The sequence below is a fragment of the Aethalodelphis obliquidens genome, unplaced genomic scaffold (assembly GCF_003676395.1).
Source record: "Aethalodelphis obliquidens isolate GAN/ISIS:26980383/991018 unplaced genomic scaffold, ASM367639v1 scaffold29, whole genome shotgun sequence".
NCBI classification, from domain to species: domain Eukaryota; kingdom Metazoa; phylum Chordata; class Mammalia; order Artiodactyla; family Delphinidae; genus Aethalodelphis; species Aethalodelphis obliquidens.
In genome coordinates this window covers 14,060,707-14,076,426 of record NW_020837973.1, presented here as the reverse complement: position 1 = coordinate 14,076,426, position 15,720 = coordinate 14,060,707, and the positions used below count along the sequence as shown (strand labels likewise).

Sequence of the window (15,720 nt, the reverse complement as noted above, 5' to 3'; positions counted from 1 at the left end):
TCTGAGGGGAGAGTTTTCACTCTTGTTCCAGAGCCTCGAACTGGACTTTAGTTTATGCCTGTTCCTTCTTTGAGAGCAGGCGTTACTAATTATATATTTATCATAATTCTGAGTTTATCATTTTAATGTTTGTCTTCCCTTCGTAACTGTAAATTCCACATGTCTTTGGGTACCTAGTGCAGGGCAGGGCACGTGGAGGAAATCAGCAAGTAGCTATTGAATTAATAAAGGGGCTCAGGTGGAGATGGCCTGGGTGCTGGACTTCTGGGACTCCGGTACGGGGACAGTACCCTGGTCCCCCAGGTTCATGCTGCCGTGTGTGTGTGTGCGCGCACGCGCGTTGCTGTTGCAGGCTACTGGAACGTCACCGTGTACGGACGCAAGCACTGCTATCGGCTCTATACCAAGCTGCTCAACGAGGCCACCAGGTGGTCCAGCGCCATTCAAAACGTGACGGACACCAAGGCCCCGATCGACACCCCAACCCAGCAGCTGATTCAGGATATCAAGGTGAGAGCGAGGGAGCCCAGCTCGTAGTGAGTCACAGTAGCTCACAGATTCTCACCACGGGAACATCAAGACGTTTCTGTAATCAAAACTAACTCTTAGTTAATTTCGTGTTCGTGTATATCCTGGCTTTTAAAAATCTAAATGCTAGACTGCATTTAGAAAATGCAAAAATTGACATCAAATTGAAATTTGACACTAAAATTATCTTGTCTCTGGGGAGGTGTTACGGATCGCCACTGAGGCAAACCTGATTGTAGAGCTGTGTAGGCGGAGGGACAGTGGTCTGTAATTTGGGGTGTGGGGCTCCCCAGTCACAGGGACGTGGTGTGATCTGTGTTGGGGACAACCTGCATGTCACAGGTTCCACTTGAGCCCAGTTTGGGCACCTTCTAGAAGTAACACAATAATTCTGCTTTCACTGCAGTTTCTAGATCACACAAGTGGATTCACTAAGAGGCCACATGGGTCTAGAAAGCTTGGAATCCTTATCAGGTGCCTCCAAACTCACAGAAGAAGCTCCCAGGTCTCTGGACCAACACTGAACGTGTTCAGTTGTAATTCCCTGTTTATAAAGATTAGTGGCTGTGAGTGTAAATCGAATGAATGAACAAGCAAACGAATGAACCATTAAACGGCAGCCGTGAACAAGGATCACGGCGCTCATTTTCCAGGCGTGGAAACGGAGACATGGGATATTCTGGTTGCGTTGCTCACTTAGCTGGTCAGCCCCTGATGCAGACGCAGGTCAAGGGAATTATTTTTATTCTGTTCCTCCAAGTTATCCAGTAGGCAGGTTCCCTATGCAAAGGAAAGAGCCAGAGCTGTGACAGAAAAGATGCCAGAATGATAGTGAGGCGGGTATTTATTTACTGATGTACCTCAAAGGAAATAAGCGAATTAGATCCCGGAGGCAAACCGCGCCTTTTGTAAAGGTGGGAGAGGGTCTAATATATCGGTAGTATATTATTACCCACCAAATTCAAGTCAGCCTCTTGATTCCAAAATGACATGTTTCCTGGGTGTTTGGAGCCAAATTCCTGCAGGTCAGTTATCCTACAAACTGCAGAGCTGTCCATGGAGCCCAAGGAGCTTGAAACTAATGATGTCATTTCTAGTCTTAAAAAAATGAATTTGTTGAAGCTTTCTTGTGAAAAAGGAGAGAAAAAAAGCACATATCAGCTGAACTTCCTCTTCAAAGCTATATCTTATTTACTCGTATATTTACTAAGTCATTGGAAATCAGACATTAAAGAGTAAATAGAGTTTTAAATGTTGAAACAGTGCTTCTTAAGAAATGAGACAAATATATTTACTAATTCGTTTGAAATCAGACATTAAAAGAGTAAATAGAATTTTTGGATATGAAGCAATGCTTCTTAAGAAATGAGACAGGTTGACCTAAATAAGTCCATACCAATTTTTTAAGTGATTAAAACATATTTCTTTCTGGTTTTCAATTGGGTATTATTGAAAAAGTTTCATAGCAGAAATGAACTTGCCACGATAGAATGATTCATTGCCTCTCCTCCAACTTTTCTGTTGATTTAAAGTTCTAAAAGTAACTTTGGCTTTTTCAGATCCCAGATTAATGCTTTAGGAACATAAATACATGATGAAATTCTCTGAGAGGAGCTCTTAAATTTCAGGAGTGAGAAAGGAGGCCCAAGGAAGAACAGTCTCGCTGATAATGTATTAACGTGTCATTTTCAGGGGGAGGATACAAAAGACCAATGAGAGAGCTAGCAAAATGTATTTTTTAAATGAATTATAGACAAGGATGACATGATTTGGCTAAATGATTTATGGCTAAATAATTAGCAAGAAAAGTTTAATTTTTTTAGTATATATAATTTCCAGAGAGAAGATTTTTCAATAACATGGGAAAATATGCAAATCAAAGAAAGAGAATGAGCTGTGTAAGAAAAATGTGTGTGTGTGTGAGTGATTTGTCATCAAACGTGGCTTGCGGCTATCTTCGTGCTTGAAATGATTAATGCTGGATTCCCACCTCCATCCCTAGGCTACAGGTGTTTTGTGACTTGTGAAAAACATTCTCGTTCAGGAGGATGCAGATGGCTTTGTCCTTTTACATGTACGTTTCTTACGATAAGCTCGTGGGCTTTCCCTAACGGCTCTGTTCTTCTCAAGGAGAACTGCCTGAACGCGGACGTGGTGGAGCAGATCTATAAGCGGAACCCTATCCTGCGCCACACCCACCGGCCCCTGCACTCCCCACTCCTGCCCCTGCCCTACGGAGACATCAACCTCAACCGTGAGTCCCGAATTCCTCCTGGGCCCGGGACACTGTGCTGTGGTTTCCCTGTTAACTCTTTAGCTCTATCATATTAGCGTTAGTTGGTTATAGTGATGTCCGTGTTGTTGTATTAAAAAACATGCCAGCACTCCCCAGGAGCGCAGAGTACCCTTAATCTGTTGGAGAACCAGATCTTAAACAGTTGTCTTGCACGTCAAATGCGGAACTTGCTTGGCAACAGACCAGCTTTTCAGTAAGCGTTATTGCACAGTAAAATAGTTCAGTTACTTGTGCGCCTCTGTTTGGCTGTTCGAGTGTCCAGAGCAGGTGGTGGGCACTGCATCCTGAAGTAGCTCTGGTCCCCGTTCCTGCCTCTTGTCTGCTGCTCAGATCGTACCTTCTCCAAAGCCTCGTGGGACTCATGTTTGTTGTGCTTCCCCTAGTGCTCAAAGACAAAGGCTACACGACCCTTCAGGATGAAGCCATCAAGATATTCAATTCCCTGCAGCAGCTGGAGTCCATGTCTGACCCTACTCCCATCATCCAGGGCATCCTCCAGACGGGGCACGACCTCCGCCCTCTGCGGGACGAGCTCTACTGTCAGCTCATCAAACAGACCAACAAGGTGCCCCATCCGGGCAGCGTGGGCAACCTGTGCAGCTGGCAGATCCTCACCTGCCTGAGCTGCACCTTCCTGCCCAGCCGGGGGATCCTCAAGTACCTCAAGTTCCACCTGAGAAGGTACGAGTGGCCCGGGCGGCGCTGCTCACGTCGGGAGTGTGGTGGACACAGTTCAGATCAGTTGGACCTGGAACAGAAGACACCTTGTGTGGGTCGGGCTCCTAGGTCACCCGAGCTGACTTACGGGGCACAGACGACCTTTTTCCCCTCTAAGCCACACGGGGCTGATCCAGGGACAGGTCCCTTTGGGTGTAACGTCCTGAAGTGTAGGACGTTGATAAATTTAATTACCACTACTCTGTATGAACAGGGAAAAAAGAAAACAACCTTGGCTATTTGTTCCAGATCAAACAGGTAGAGGCTGTCTGATTCAGCTGCTGATTAACTGTGGAAAGAGAATTTTCATGCAGTAGTGTGAGGCACGTGGCTCTTTCAAATCTAATAGCTCTGCAGAGGTCAGCTAGTAGCAGGAGTTGCTCCGGGTCATACTTGGGCTCTTTGGTCTTTGGATTTTCTCTCTCTCTTCTTTTTTTTTTTTGGTCCTTAAACAGCCCAGGATGAGCTAGGGAAGCGGCTAGCGTTTGCTCTGCACTGGGACCCCATTCACCGTGTTGGTCTGCACCACGTTGAAGCCGCCCGGTTCCCCGTAGCCAGTCGTCCTCAGATCTTGCAATTAACAGTTAGTGTTTGGCTCCTAGGATACGGGAACAGTTTCCAGGAACCGAGATGGAAAAATACGCCCTCTTCATTTACGAATCTCTCAAGAAAACCAAATGCAGAGAGTTTGTGCCTTCCCGAGATGAAATCGAAGCGCTGATCCATCGGCAGGAGATGACGTCCACAGTGTATTGCCACGGCGGCGGCTCCTGCAAGATCACCATCAGCTCCCACACCACAGCCGGGGAGGTGAGGGAGAGGCGCAGCTGCCCACGTGCTTACTTAGGTCAGGAAAACTGGGCACAGTTAGGCTGACTGTCGTGCACACTTGCGGCTGGCATGGTTCAGCTGCTCAGTAACCAAGGAAACAGACGTAATCCTACTAATGAAGAAGCAGTGATACCTAGTAGAGATTGCGGACCTGACTCAGCTGCGTCTGCTCTGACAAGGGTTTAGCCTCTCACTTCTGCAGTGTTTTTCTGTTTGCCACACAAATATCTAGCACGTTGGGTGAACATGTTTTCATTTTTCCTTCTTTTTTCAGTTTAAACTTAGTACCGTAAAACCAATTGGCTAAAAGGAATACTGCAGTAAAACCCGGAAAAGCTGGTGTAGCAGAGATGTCAGTGGAAATCGCTATGAGTTTGTGAATTTATCAGGCAAATGGGCTTTAGTTTTCATGCGCTTACGGGTTTGCAAGAAACCGGCCGGCATCTGCCCCAGCTGTGGGCAAAATAACCTGTGTTCTCTTTGGCAAGGAAGAGAGAGAACTGATTTCAAGAGAGCCGGGGAAAACAGCGCCTTGGAGATTCCGTACACGACAGTGTTGGGAGGTTGCTTGGACCCTCGTTTTTGCTGGCAGCTCCCTCTGGGTTCTGATGAAGGCATATTCTAGAAGCACAGCTTCGGAAGCTGAAGTCCCCGTGTTTTCCAGGTGGTGGAGAAGCTGATCCGAGGCCTGGCCATGGAGGACAGTAGAAACATGTTTGCGCTCTTTGAGTACAACGGACACGTCGATAAAGCCGTCGAAAGCCGGACCATTGTAGCAGATGTATTAGCAAAGTTTGAAAAGTAAGTTCCTTCTCCCTGAGTACCAGCCGATTAGAGGAAGGACGTTAAGAGCCAGAGGGTTTGAACTTTGATTCCACTTTTGGCTTCAGGGTACATTTGAGTTCATCTCATTTTGCCTGTGTTAAAGCATATGTAATTTCTCATCTCTCTCTGCTGCCTGTTTCTCTTGATTCCTAGATAGAGCCACTGTCTCAAATAGGATTCACCCCGTCATTGATCCTCTACTCCATTCTTTCTCTCGGTGTCCTGCTGTCACCCTTATCTTGGAATTTTCTGATTCTCAGATTTTCACTTGTCATTAGCTTTGAAGCTGGACAAGTGGACAGAAGCCAACTTATAAACTCTTCAAACTGCATTTTGTATCTCTTGGACCTACAATATTCACATCCCCCAAGTAACACAAAAGATATTCCTCCTTCAGCATGATGCCAGTACCAATGACGAGACTCCAGCATGGCTGGGCCCTGCCCCTCCCCAGCTGCATAAGAGGGCAGGAGTAGCTTTAACTAAGAAATTGGGCTTCCCTGGTGGCACAGTGGTTGAGAGTCCACCTGCCGATGCAGGGGACACGGGTTCGTGCCCCGGTCCGGGAAGATCCCACATGCCACGGAGCGGCTGGGCCCGTGAGCCATGGCCGCTGAGCCTGCGCATCCGGAGCCTGTGCTCCGCAACGGGAGAGGCCGCAACAGTGAGAGGCCCGTGTACCGCAAAAAAAAAAGAAAAGAAAAGAAAAAAAAGAAATGTGTCAGGGGACCAAGAGGTTTAGAACAGCCCCAAACTTCCAAGTCCCAGAGGAAGTGACCTCCTCTCCTCAAGGTGGGCCTGGTCTAAGTGCTTTGTTGGAAATAAACCAAAATGCGATGGCGGGGGAGAGGGATATTCCTACTTTCTGTAAACATAGCCTCCCAAATGTTCATGTCAATTTTTATAAATATTATTATAGTTTGTGAGTCGGCAAAGGGAATGAAGGAATAGGCCTTGTTTCTTTGCTTTCTGTGTGTAGCTAGGACTAACCAGACTGGGACACTCAGGGAAATACTGGTTAGCTCGGTTTACCTGAAGGCTGCCTGTTTGTTGTCTTAAAGTAAAACTAGGATGAAAGTGTGTTTTTCACCTCCGGGGAAGTAAAATTCGCAGGGAACTCTGATAAGCTTCACTCTGGCTCTATTTTCTCTCCCGCCATCCCCATCTCCACCCTCTCTGCTATCTGAGCACAGACAGGATGTCTGAATCCTTGCCGAGAATACACCATATGCAGTGAACTCCCTGTGGGTCACCCATGGCCCATTTCTCATTTTGCTTTCTGAGTCTCTCTCAACTTCCGTCTGTAGGCTGGCTGCCACATCAGAGGTGGGTGACCAGCCCTGGAAATTCTACTTCAAACTTTACTGCTTCTTGGACACAGACAACGTGCCAGAAGACAGCGTGGAATTTGCTTTCATGTTTGAACAGGTACATGGAGCTCTTAGGCTCCTTTGCAGACGGGCAGGGGTGAAACCCGTTCATACCCCTCGTACGTTAACTGCTAGTTCCTGGAAATCACGCGTGGCAGTAGAATTCCCAGCGTGGACAGGGTCAGCTGCTCTTTCATTCATTTGTAGAAGGAAACTTCTACACGTATTATATGAACTCCTGGGCCAGGAACTGTTCTAGTTGGGACAGGGGAGAGGGTACGGGGGGAGAATAAGAAATAAGATAGATATACGTGTTCAGTGGTATCCACGCGAGGGAGAACCTTAAGGCGGCACGGGAGGGTTAGGGTACAATTTTAAGGAAGGTGGCCTTTGGTGGAACAAGGGAGCAAGCCAGGCGGGCGTGGTGTCGCACAGCCATGCCTGGCCCATAGCGCCGCTGACCGCCTTGTTACAGGCCCACGAAGCCGTCGTCCACGGCCACTACCCGGCCCCCGAGGAAAACCTGCAGGTCCTGGCTGCCCTGCGGCTGCAGTACCTGCAGGGGGATTACACGCCCCACGCCCCAGTGCCGCCCCTGGAGGAGGTCTACTCGCTGCAGAGACTCAAGGCCCGCATCAGCCAGTCCACCAAGAGCTTCACACCGTGTGAGCGGCTGGAGAAGCGCCGCACGAGCTTCTTGGAGGGGACGCTGCGCCGGAGCTTCCGGACGGGGGCGGCGGTGCGGCAGAGGGCAGAGGAGGGGCAGATGCTGGACATGTGGGTCAAGGAGGAGGTCTCGTCCGCGCGGGCCAGCATCGTCGGCAAGTGGAAGAAGTTTCAGGGGATGAGCCAGGAGCAGGCCATGGCCAAGTACATGGCCTTGATCAAGGAGTGGCCTGGGTACGGGTCGACGCTCTTTGATGTGGAGGTGAGAGCTGCCTGCTGCTTCTCGGACCCGGTTGCACCGGGGTCTGTGCGACCACCACGGTCAGGTTCCTGGGGAAGGGAGGACCTGGTGGAACACTTGGCTCTCCCACCCTCTCTTTTTAGAGCCCCCAAACTTTACCCTTCATACCCACCACCCACCCAAAGTTTTCTTCCTCCTTTACAGTAAATGCTCTCCTAATGTTAGAAGTGAGTGGAAAATTAAGGTGTCATCTATTCTTAAATAATTTCTGACTCTTTCTTATTCAAGCTATAGCCCCAACGAAAAAGTGCTGGTAAAAATCTGCATTAAAGTTTAAAAAAAATTTTTTTTAGAACTGTGTCCATAAAATTAGAAATTTTGGATATCCTTGGATTTTACATTTTTATCTTTTTCCCATGACTGTTTGAAGGGAAGAATTTCTATTTCACAATTTGAATTTGGCTAAACTCACATCAACCCAGTACTGATTCATATCCTTTTTTTTTTAACATCTTTATTGGATGGAGTATAATTGCTTTACAATGGTGTGTTAGTTTCTGCTTTATAACGAAGTGAATCAGTTATACATATACATATGTTCCCATATCTCCTCCCTCTTGCGTCTCCCTCCCTCCCACCCTCCCTATCCCACCCCTCTAGGTGGTCACAAAGCACCGAGCTGATCTCCCTGTGCTATGCGGCTACTTCCCACTAGCTATCTATTTTACGTTTGGTAGTGTATATATGTCCATGCCACTCTGTCACAGCTTACCCTTCCCCCTCCCCATATCCTCAAGTCCATGCTCTAGAGTGAAGTAAGTCAGAAAGAGAAAAACAAATACCATATGCTAACACATATATATGGAATGTAAGAAGAAAAAAAAAGGTCATGAAGAACCTAGGGGTAAGACGGGAATAAAGACACAGACCTTTTTTTTTTTTTTTAAGTAGACCATTTATGGAAAGAAAATCTTACTAATGATTGAGATCAAGGCTTGGCAAACTGCAGCCCGTGGGCCAAATCCTGCCTGCCTCCTTTTTTGTAAAAAAAAAGTTTTATTGCCACACGGCAGGGCTCATTCCTTTACATATTTTTCTCTGGCTGCTTTTACACTGAAATGGCAGAGTTGAGTACATGTGACAGAGACCACAAAGCCTAAAATATTCACTATCTGTCCTCTAACAGATAAGTTTGCCAATGCTTGGTCTAGATAAACCAGCCCTTGGTCTGTTTTTCTTATGATCATAATCATTCAGCATGTTATCTGATGACTTTTAAATGAAGCTCTATAAAAATCTAAATGTTGATCATATATTCCAAGATCCTTTCATGACTTTTCATTGGATATTATCTTTGGGTTGGTTGGTTGGTTGATTGATTCAATTACATTTGTTTTTAAGTATAAATCAGATGCTTTGTACAAGTACCTCCTCTTTTGTGTCACCAGTGTGTACCCCTCCTGATTCCCATGGCCCTGTGTTGTCATCCCCTACAGCCAGCCCGGCTCTTACTTTCCTCCACTGATCCATGCAGGAAGGTCTGTTGTTAAACCAATGAGATCGACCACCATACACACTGAAGGTCATTGCGGCTCCTTGTCACGAGACGTGTTTTTCAAGAGGAGCCCAAACTGCTCAGCACAGATTGGGAGAGTTTCCCTCTGTGATCCTAGATTTTGTATGTGAAGAAGAATCATCCAAAACAGGAAGGGGAGGCAGAACTAGAGATAGAAGAGAGTAGCCCTGGCTCGGGCTGCTTGATGCGCTGGGGAATCGCCGTCAAGTTCCACGGCTACGGCCACCTCCGCGTAGCTAATCCAGATGGCCAGGAGAGTGATGATGCTGAGAGGTGGAGAGTCCAAGCAAGATGTTGGATTTACCAAGTAGGATTCCCCAAATGCACAGGACTGATCAGCTGGTCAGAAATCCATCAAGGCCGCCAAAGAGCCACCATTTCTCATATCTTGTGTTTCAGTGCCCCCAGCATAAGGGCACGCTGAATGCACTCAGCATTCTTTGCAGAGTGCTGGACTCAAAGCCTCTCTTGTGGTTTCTATGTTCTGTTTCTAACTTTTATGATCTCATGCACTAACTCTTGCCCCGCAGTGCAAGGAAGGCGGCTTTCCCCAGGACCTCTGGCTGGGCGTCAGCGCAGACGCCGTGTCTGTCTACAAGCGCGGGGAGGGGAGACCGTTGGAAGTCTTCCAGTACGAGCACATTCTCTCCTTCGGGGCCCCCCTGGCCAACACGTACAAGATCGTCGTCGATGAGAGGGAGCTGCTCTTCGAAACCAGTGAGGTAAGAGGCAAATCTTTCATCCGTGGCCTTGACAAAAGAGGAAAAGAGCACCCCGTTTCCTGAGGCCTTTGACCAAGTAATTTTATTTGGATATTTTGCTTTTAAGACATAGGAAGATACAGCATGGTACGCCTTCCCCAGCTGCAGGTTTCTCACAGGCCAGAATCTCACAGCCTCTGCAACATTTGTTCTCTGTACCTCTGCAACAGAGAAATCTGGTTCCCTTGTACCCTTGTAGGAAAAGAAGAGAAAGGGAAGTGATGTAGAGGTCCCATATATATATATATATATATATATATGTATGTATATATATGTGTGTGTATATATATATATATATAGCTTGGCAATAAAGCCTTGTGAAACTTACTAGACGAGGCGGCAGTGGATCGCAGCTGTGAGACGTGGGTCTGCCAGTGTCCACGGAGCCGGAGGGAGCGAACGGCAGAGCGTCCTGGACAGAGCTAATTCTAGCTGACAGAAAACACCTCTATATATGTGTGCCATCCCGCTGCAAAGCGTAAAATGTAGTGATAATAATAACGATAATACAGGAAGCCTGTTGAGGTCTCCACATAGGGAGCTGCTAGCAAGCAAAGGTGGGAAGTGGGCGGGAATCACACGCTGCCCGTTTGGCTGTTGGTGTACAGTGATGGAGAGGAGGTGCTGTGCAGGAGGGTGGAAAGAGGTGGGGCTTTGACTGGAGGGCCGCAGGCGCCAGGCTGCTGGGTTTGCACAACTCCAGTAAACAGCGCGGAACTGCCATGGGCTCTTGGTGTGTGATGTGTAACAACAGTGCTTTTACAAACAGTGTGGGGTGGGATTGGAAGGGAAGAGAGATCAGGGAAATGGGAGCCAGTTAGGATGCCTTCACAGGGACGCAGGCCAGCCATCAGGAGGGACGGGCCAGAAGGGGAGGCAGTGAACGCACCATGAAATAGCTACTACTGGACTCTCAGAACTGGCAGGGAACAGAACGGGCACACGAGGCTCTGCCAGCTCCTCGGGCCTCAGCTCTGTGTCTCCAGCTGCATCACGAGGTTTTGACCAGCACGATAGGATGCAATCTTTAAAAGCTGTGATTGTGGGCTCTGTCGTGTACCTGTATCTTCAGTGGGGACAGTGACCCCAGCCCTGACCCTACCCACACACTGTAGTGTCATCTGGTGGGGGGCTTTTTGTCTTGCAAAATCTGACAGTTTTACATCAGGCAACCACCAGGTGGCACACGTCATACGTGGAAAGGCCACGAGTCCCCCTTCTACCCAGTGAGGAATAGGGAAAAGCAGCTCTTAACTCTTGGCTTCCTACACAGCCTGCGCCGTGGATTCGCACGGCAGGCTGGTGGCTTTTGCTGGGAGGACGGGTCCCCGCCTGCCCGCGCTGGGCAGAGGATGTCTGGTTGTTAGCCTGGGTCCCCTGGCCCCTCAGAAACTTGTGACCGTGGGCCGATTCTGCTCCCCCGGCAGGTGGTAGACGTGGCCAAGCTCATGAAAGCCTACATCAGCATGATCGTGAAGAAGCGCTACAGCACCTCGCGCTCCGTGAGCAGCCAGGGCAGCTCCAGGTGAAGGTGGCCGTGAGTCCATGTGAATTGAGCATCTCCACGTGCTGCCCCCTCGGCCCCAGCCGGCTCCTGCACCTGCAGCCCAAGGCGAGGCTGCCCAGGCTTTCCAGAAGCCCCTCGTCGGAGGGCGGTGTCTCGGGGGACCTTTCATCCTGTCCACTCCAGTGATCAGTGTCTCAAGCTGTCGACCCAGTTTCCAAAGCTTTACTTCTTTTAGACGACACATGCCTTAAAAAGAGAGGAAATGAAACCCACGCTGCCACCAAAGCAGCCAGAAGTGCCTTAACTTGTGGAACCGACACTAATCCACCTTAACTGTGCTACTGAAGAGAAATGCTTTCCCTCCCTTTTAGGGGAGACTTGCTAAGCTTGAGGGGGGTGGAGGGGGGGGCGTTGATCCATCTATTCTGCACTAACCTCCCAGCCTGATTTCCCCCGGGAGGGAAGGTGAGGGAGTGGGGAGGGGGGACGGAGGGAGAGCAAGAGGATGACGGTCTATTTTAGTTGGAGCGCTGCTGGCAGCCTTCCTCATTGGACATATATTAACTTTTTCTGTTTCATCTTTTAAGTGCATGCGCCTGCCCGTGCACGCATGTGTCCATAAACCCATCACTTTCATCATTGTTCATGAGCATTGAAAGCAAAGGGAAAGAGGATGTGCAATGGCGTAACGTCTGTATATTTTAATAGTTCAGAGTGAGAGTCGTCAGCTGTTACTTTGCAAGGTGGTTTTATTAACAACCCGGAATCCTGGAGTTTCCTGTCTTTGCTGTATTCCGAAAGCCACATTTTGACTCCAGTTTTGTTTCACGTGTAGCAAAATCTGCGATCTGTGTCTGCTGTGTTACAAACAGATATGCAGCCTACAGATAACTGTATTTATAAACCACTCTTAAACAGCGGGCTCTAAGGCTGTTTTAGAACCACATGAAGGCATTTTGGAGTCCTTAGTTTCTATGAGATTTAAGTTAAAAAATGTTTCTTGAAAGGTTAGCTCGTATCACTCTGGGTAGGTTGCAACGTAACCATGTTGGAATATGGGGGAAAGATGCTACCTTCCTTGAAAGCATAACACATGAGTGGATCTTTAAAGGACCCTGACGTTCAATGCTGAGGTTTTAATAAAATACACACCTATTTTATCCCACGTGTGTAATGGTGGTCTGAACAAGGCCCCTGTAAATAAGTCAGCATTTATGACCAGAAGAAAAATAATCTGGTCTTGGACTTCTATTTTTATACAGAGAAGTTGTAAAGACTTAGGCCAACTAAGTCTACCCACAAAGAAAAAGGAAAGTTGCCTTACCCCTATGGACAGCCATGCGGAATCATTGTTTGATGGCTCAAGAAAGTCTGACAATAAAAGATATTAGTTAACGTGCAGTGTAATTTCTTTATGGGGCAGCTCTGAATACCATATGGACTTGGTTTTTGCTGGGTTTTGGTTTTAATGCTTTGGGCTTCAAAGGGTTGAAGCTGTGGGTTCCATGCACTTGATCACCAGGTCTAAAAGCGAACACATATAGACGTCTCAGTTGCTTTTTTAGACACAGAGCGTGACTCCAAGAAAGCTGAGAAGGTAAAAGACCAGGTTCGAGGAAATCACAGCAATCTAAGGACTTGAATTGTGGGTGTCGGAGCGCCCCCTGTAGATGAGCCCCAGGATTCCTGGTGGCGAAATCATGGTCCTGCATCCACTGGCAGCGCTGATCGCTGTGAGCACAATACAGGGGGAGCTTATTTAGCGACCCATTTACCCAAAGAACGAGCCGGGGACGTGGGTCTCACCTGCACAGGCTCCTCGGCCGGACACAGCACGTGAGCAGTCCCCTCTGTCCCTCTCTAAGTGCTGTGTGTCCGTGTGTCTGTGTGTCCGGGAGACCCCTCTTCCCACTCCACAGGGATTGGGAGACGACCTGAAGCCAGGGGCTGCCCCAGCGCCTGTGGCCTCGAGGTGACGAGAGGGAAGGTGAGCTAAGGCTCGGATATTTTCTTGTCCTTATTTTCATTTCAGGCCCTGTGAGCAGCTGGCAGAAGTGCCTTTCCCACTGCCCACCACTCAGGATTCCCTCTGTAACTTCTCACACCCCGCAAGGCTGCCCCGCACCCCCAATTACAGATGAGGAATTAGGCAGAGAAAAGCAAAGCGACTCCACTAAGGCGTTGCAGCAACACCAGAGCTAGGACCCAGGTCTCTTTACACAAAGGCCTTTCCTCGTCAATAGCTTCATTGTAACATTTTATTTAGAAACAATTATAGATTCACAGGAAGTTGCCATGAAGGTAAAGAGAGGCCTGTACACCCTTCACCGGCTGTGTCCCCAGTGGTAACATCTTACACAACCGCAGAAAATACCACAACTAAGAAACGAACACTGACTTTTCTTCCATCCACAGAGTTGATTCTGATTTCACCAGATTGACACGTACTCGTTTGTGGGTGAGGTTAATAGGTTTGAACGGGCCCGTGGAGTAATTTTGAGTCCACTTATTGCAGAGAAAGGCATCAATATGAAACATGGCATCGCTGCAGACTTAGAGACCTGGTGGTTTTTTCATTTGTCTTCATTTTTAATTCTTTTGAAAGAGGATACACATAGGTGAGGTTTTTTTTTAATTCAAACAGTGGGAGTAAAGTGACTTTTCCTCCCAGCCATGATCCCCGGTTTACCCATTTTCCTTCCCCAGAAACAGCTATTTTTACCATTTTCTGGAATATCGTTCCAGAAATGTTTCGAGCATACACTCACGTAAATATTCCCATCCCCTTCCCTTTTAAAAAATACATAAAAGCATAAATTCTTTTGCACCTTGCTTTTTTCCCCAGAATATTTTAGATGTGATTCCACATGATACCTCTAGAGGCGCCTAATCCTTTTAGTGTCCTAGACAGCTTTGGAGAGAGGAAAGAAAAAGGAGGCCCCTTGATTTCTCTCTTAAAATAGTTCAGAAATGTAAGAAAGCAAACTCTTATTTATAAGACTCTTTACTCAGCACCTTAAGTTGAGATCACATACACACTTATAGTAAAATTCTGTATTTAATCTATCTCATCCATTGGGATCTTTGATATATTCTAGAAGTACGTTTATGTCTACTGGGTATAAAAGTACGTGCTTTAGAGAGCGTGAAAATCCTCACCCACCAAAGCTTACTATCTAATAGGGACCAAAACAAGCACACGTAAAACTAAATTTAACCAGCACCTTTATGCCTGTTTTGTATAATTGACCAGAGAAGCATCATTGACATGAGGGGAAATATTGGACCTGGATTCGAGATTTGGCATTGCGATTTTCGGAGTATATAATTTTGATCTTTTAGGTCAGGGGTCAGGAAACTACAGCCCAAAGGCCAACCAGCTTATTTTTTTTATTTATTTATTTTTTTTGCCGTACGCGGGACTCTCACTGCTGTGGTCTCTCCCGTTGCGGAGCACAGGCTCCGGACGCGCAGGCTCAGCGGCCATGGCTCACGGGCCCAGCCGCTCCGCGGCATGTGGGATCTTCCCGGACCGGGGCACGAACCCGTGTCCCCTGCATCGGCAGGCGGACCCTCAACCACTGCACCACCAGGGAAGCCCCCCAACCAGCTTTTTAAATAAAGTTTTATTGGAACAGATCTCTACCTGTTGATTTGTGTGGTGTCTAGAGGTGTGATTGCCCTACAACAGCAGAGTTGACCATTTGTGACAGGACCTCCTGCAAAGCTGAACGTACTTACTCTCTGGGCCTTTGTAGAGTTTGTAGACCCCTGTTTTAGATGATTATACAAGTACACCCTCTCCTTTATAACCAATCGTTGGCTCTAGAATTTTGATTCCACACGTTAGGCAAGGAATATAGTCTGCAGGTCGGAGACGGTTGCTCTGTGCTTCTTGTCAACTATATTGAATGACCTCCCTGGTTTCCCTCCCTGCATTTCTCATCATAGATTGGCTTAGTATCACCCCTCGTTTCTACTTGATCAGTACCCAGATTTTGACTAGAGCTTCTCCAGGACAGAAACTGTCTTCCCCGCACACACTCCAAGAAAGCCAGCACGGTGCCCACCGGGAGTGTCACGGGCTGAGCTTAGCCAGACATAGTGAACGAGTCCCAGCCTCAGCTCTCAAGAAGTTCTGGAGATCAGACAAATTCAGGTGAAAACGCTAAATGCCCACCCAAGGTCACACAGCAGGGGGCAGGCGAATTTCAGGAAGTAGTGTTCCAGGGGCCCAAAGCAGGGAGGTGGATGTGGCTGGGATGGGGGGTGGGGGAACCCGAGGGGAAGAGGTGGGGCACCTTCAGCTGGTCTTGCCCTACGGCAGGGGCTAAGGATTCCTGTGAGCATGAGCACAGGGGTGGAGGTGTCGGGGCAAAGGTCAGAAGCCATGCCACGGCCC

The 15,720-nt window shown here is 47.9% G+C and overlaps 1 protein-coding gene across 3 annotated transcripts in view; it reads left to right on the top strand.

Annotated features, from left to right (window-relative positions):
* The window catches only part of MYO10 (myosin X), a 215,532-nt gene extending 202,819 nt beyond the window's left edge, over positions 1-12,713 (top strand). For all 3 annotated transcript variants that reach the window (XM_027125358.1, XM_027125356.1, XM_027125357.1), the window contains 9 exons: positions 353-510; positions 2,659-2,782; positions 3,208-3,505; positions 4,144-4,351; positions 5,037-5,173; positions 6,505-6,625; positions 7,043-7,495; positions 9,581-9,772; positions 11,239-12,713. In XM_027125358.1, coding sequence (XP_026981159.1) covers positions 353-510; positions 2,659-2,782; positions 3,208-3,505; positions 4,144-4,351; positions 5,037-5,173; positions 6,505-6,625; positions 7,043-7,495; positions 9,581-9,772; positions 11,239-11,340 — 1,793 coding nt within the window. In that variant the 3' untranslated portion in view covers positions 11,341-12,713. The remainder of the gene's footprint in view (positions 1-352; positions 511-2,658; positions 2,783-3,207; positions 3,506-4,143; positions 4,352-5,036; positions 5,174-6,504; positions 6,626-7,042; positions 7,496-9,580; positions 9,773-11,238) is intronic.
* The last annotated feature ends 3,007 nt before the right edge of the window (positions 12,714-15,720 follow it).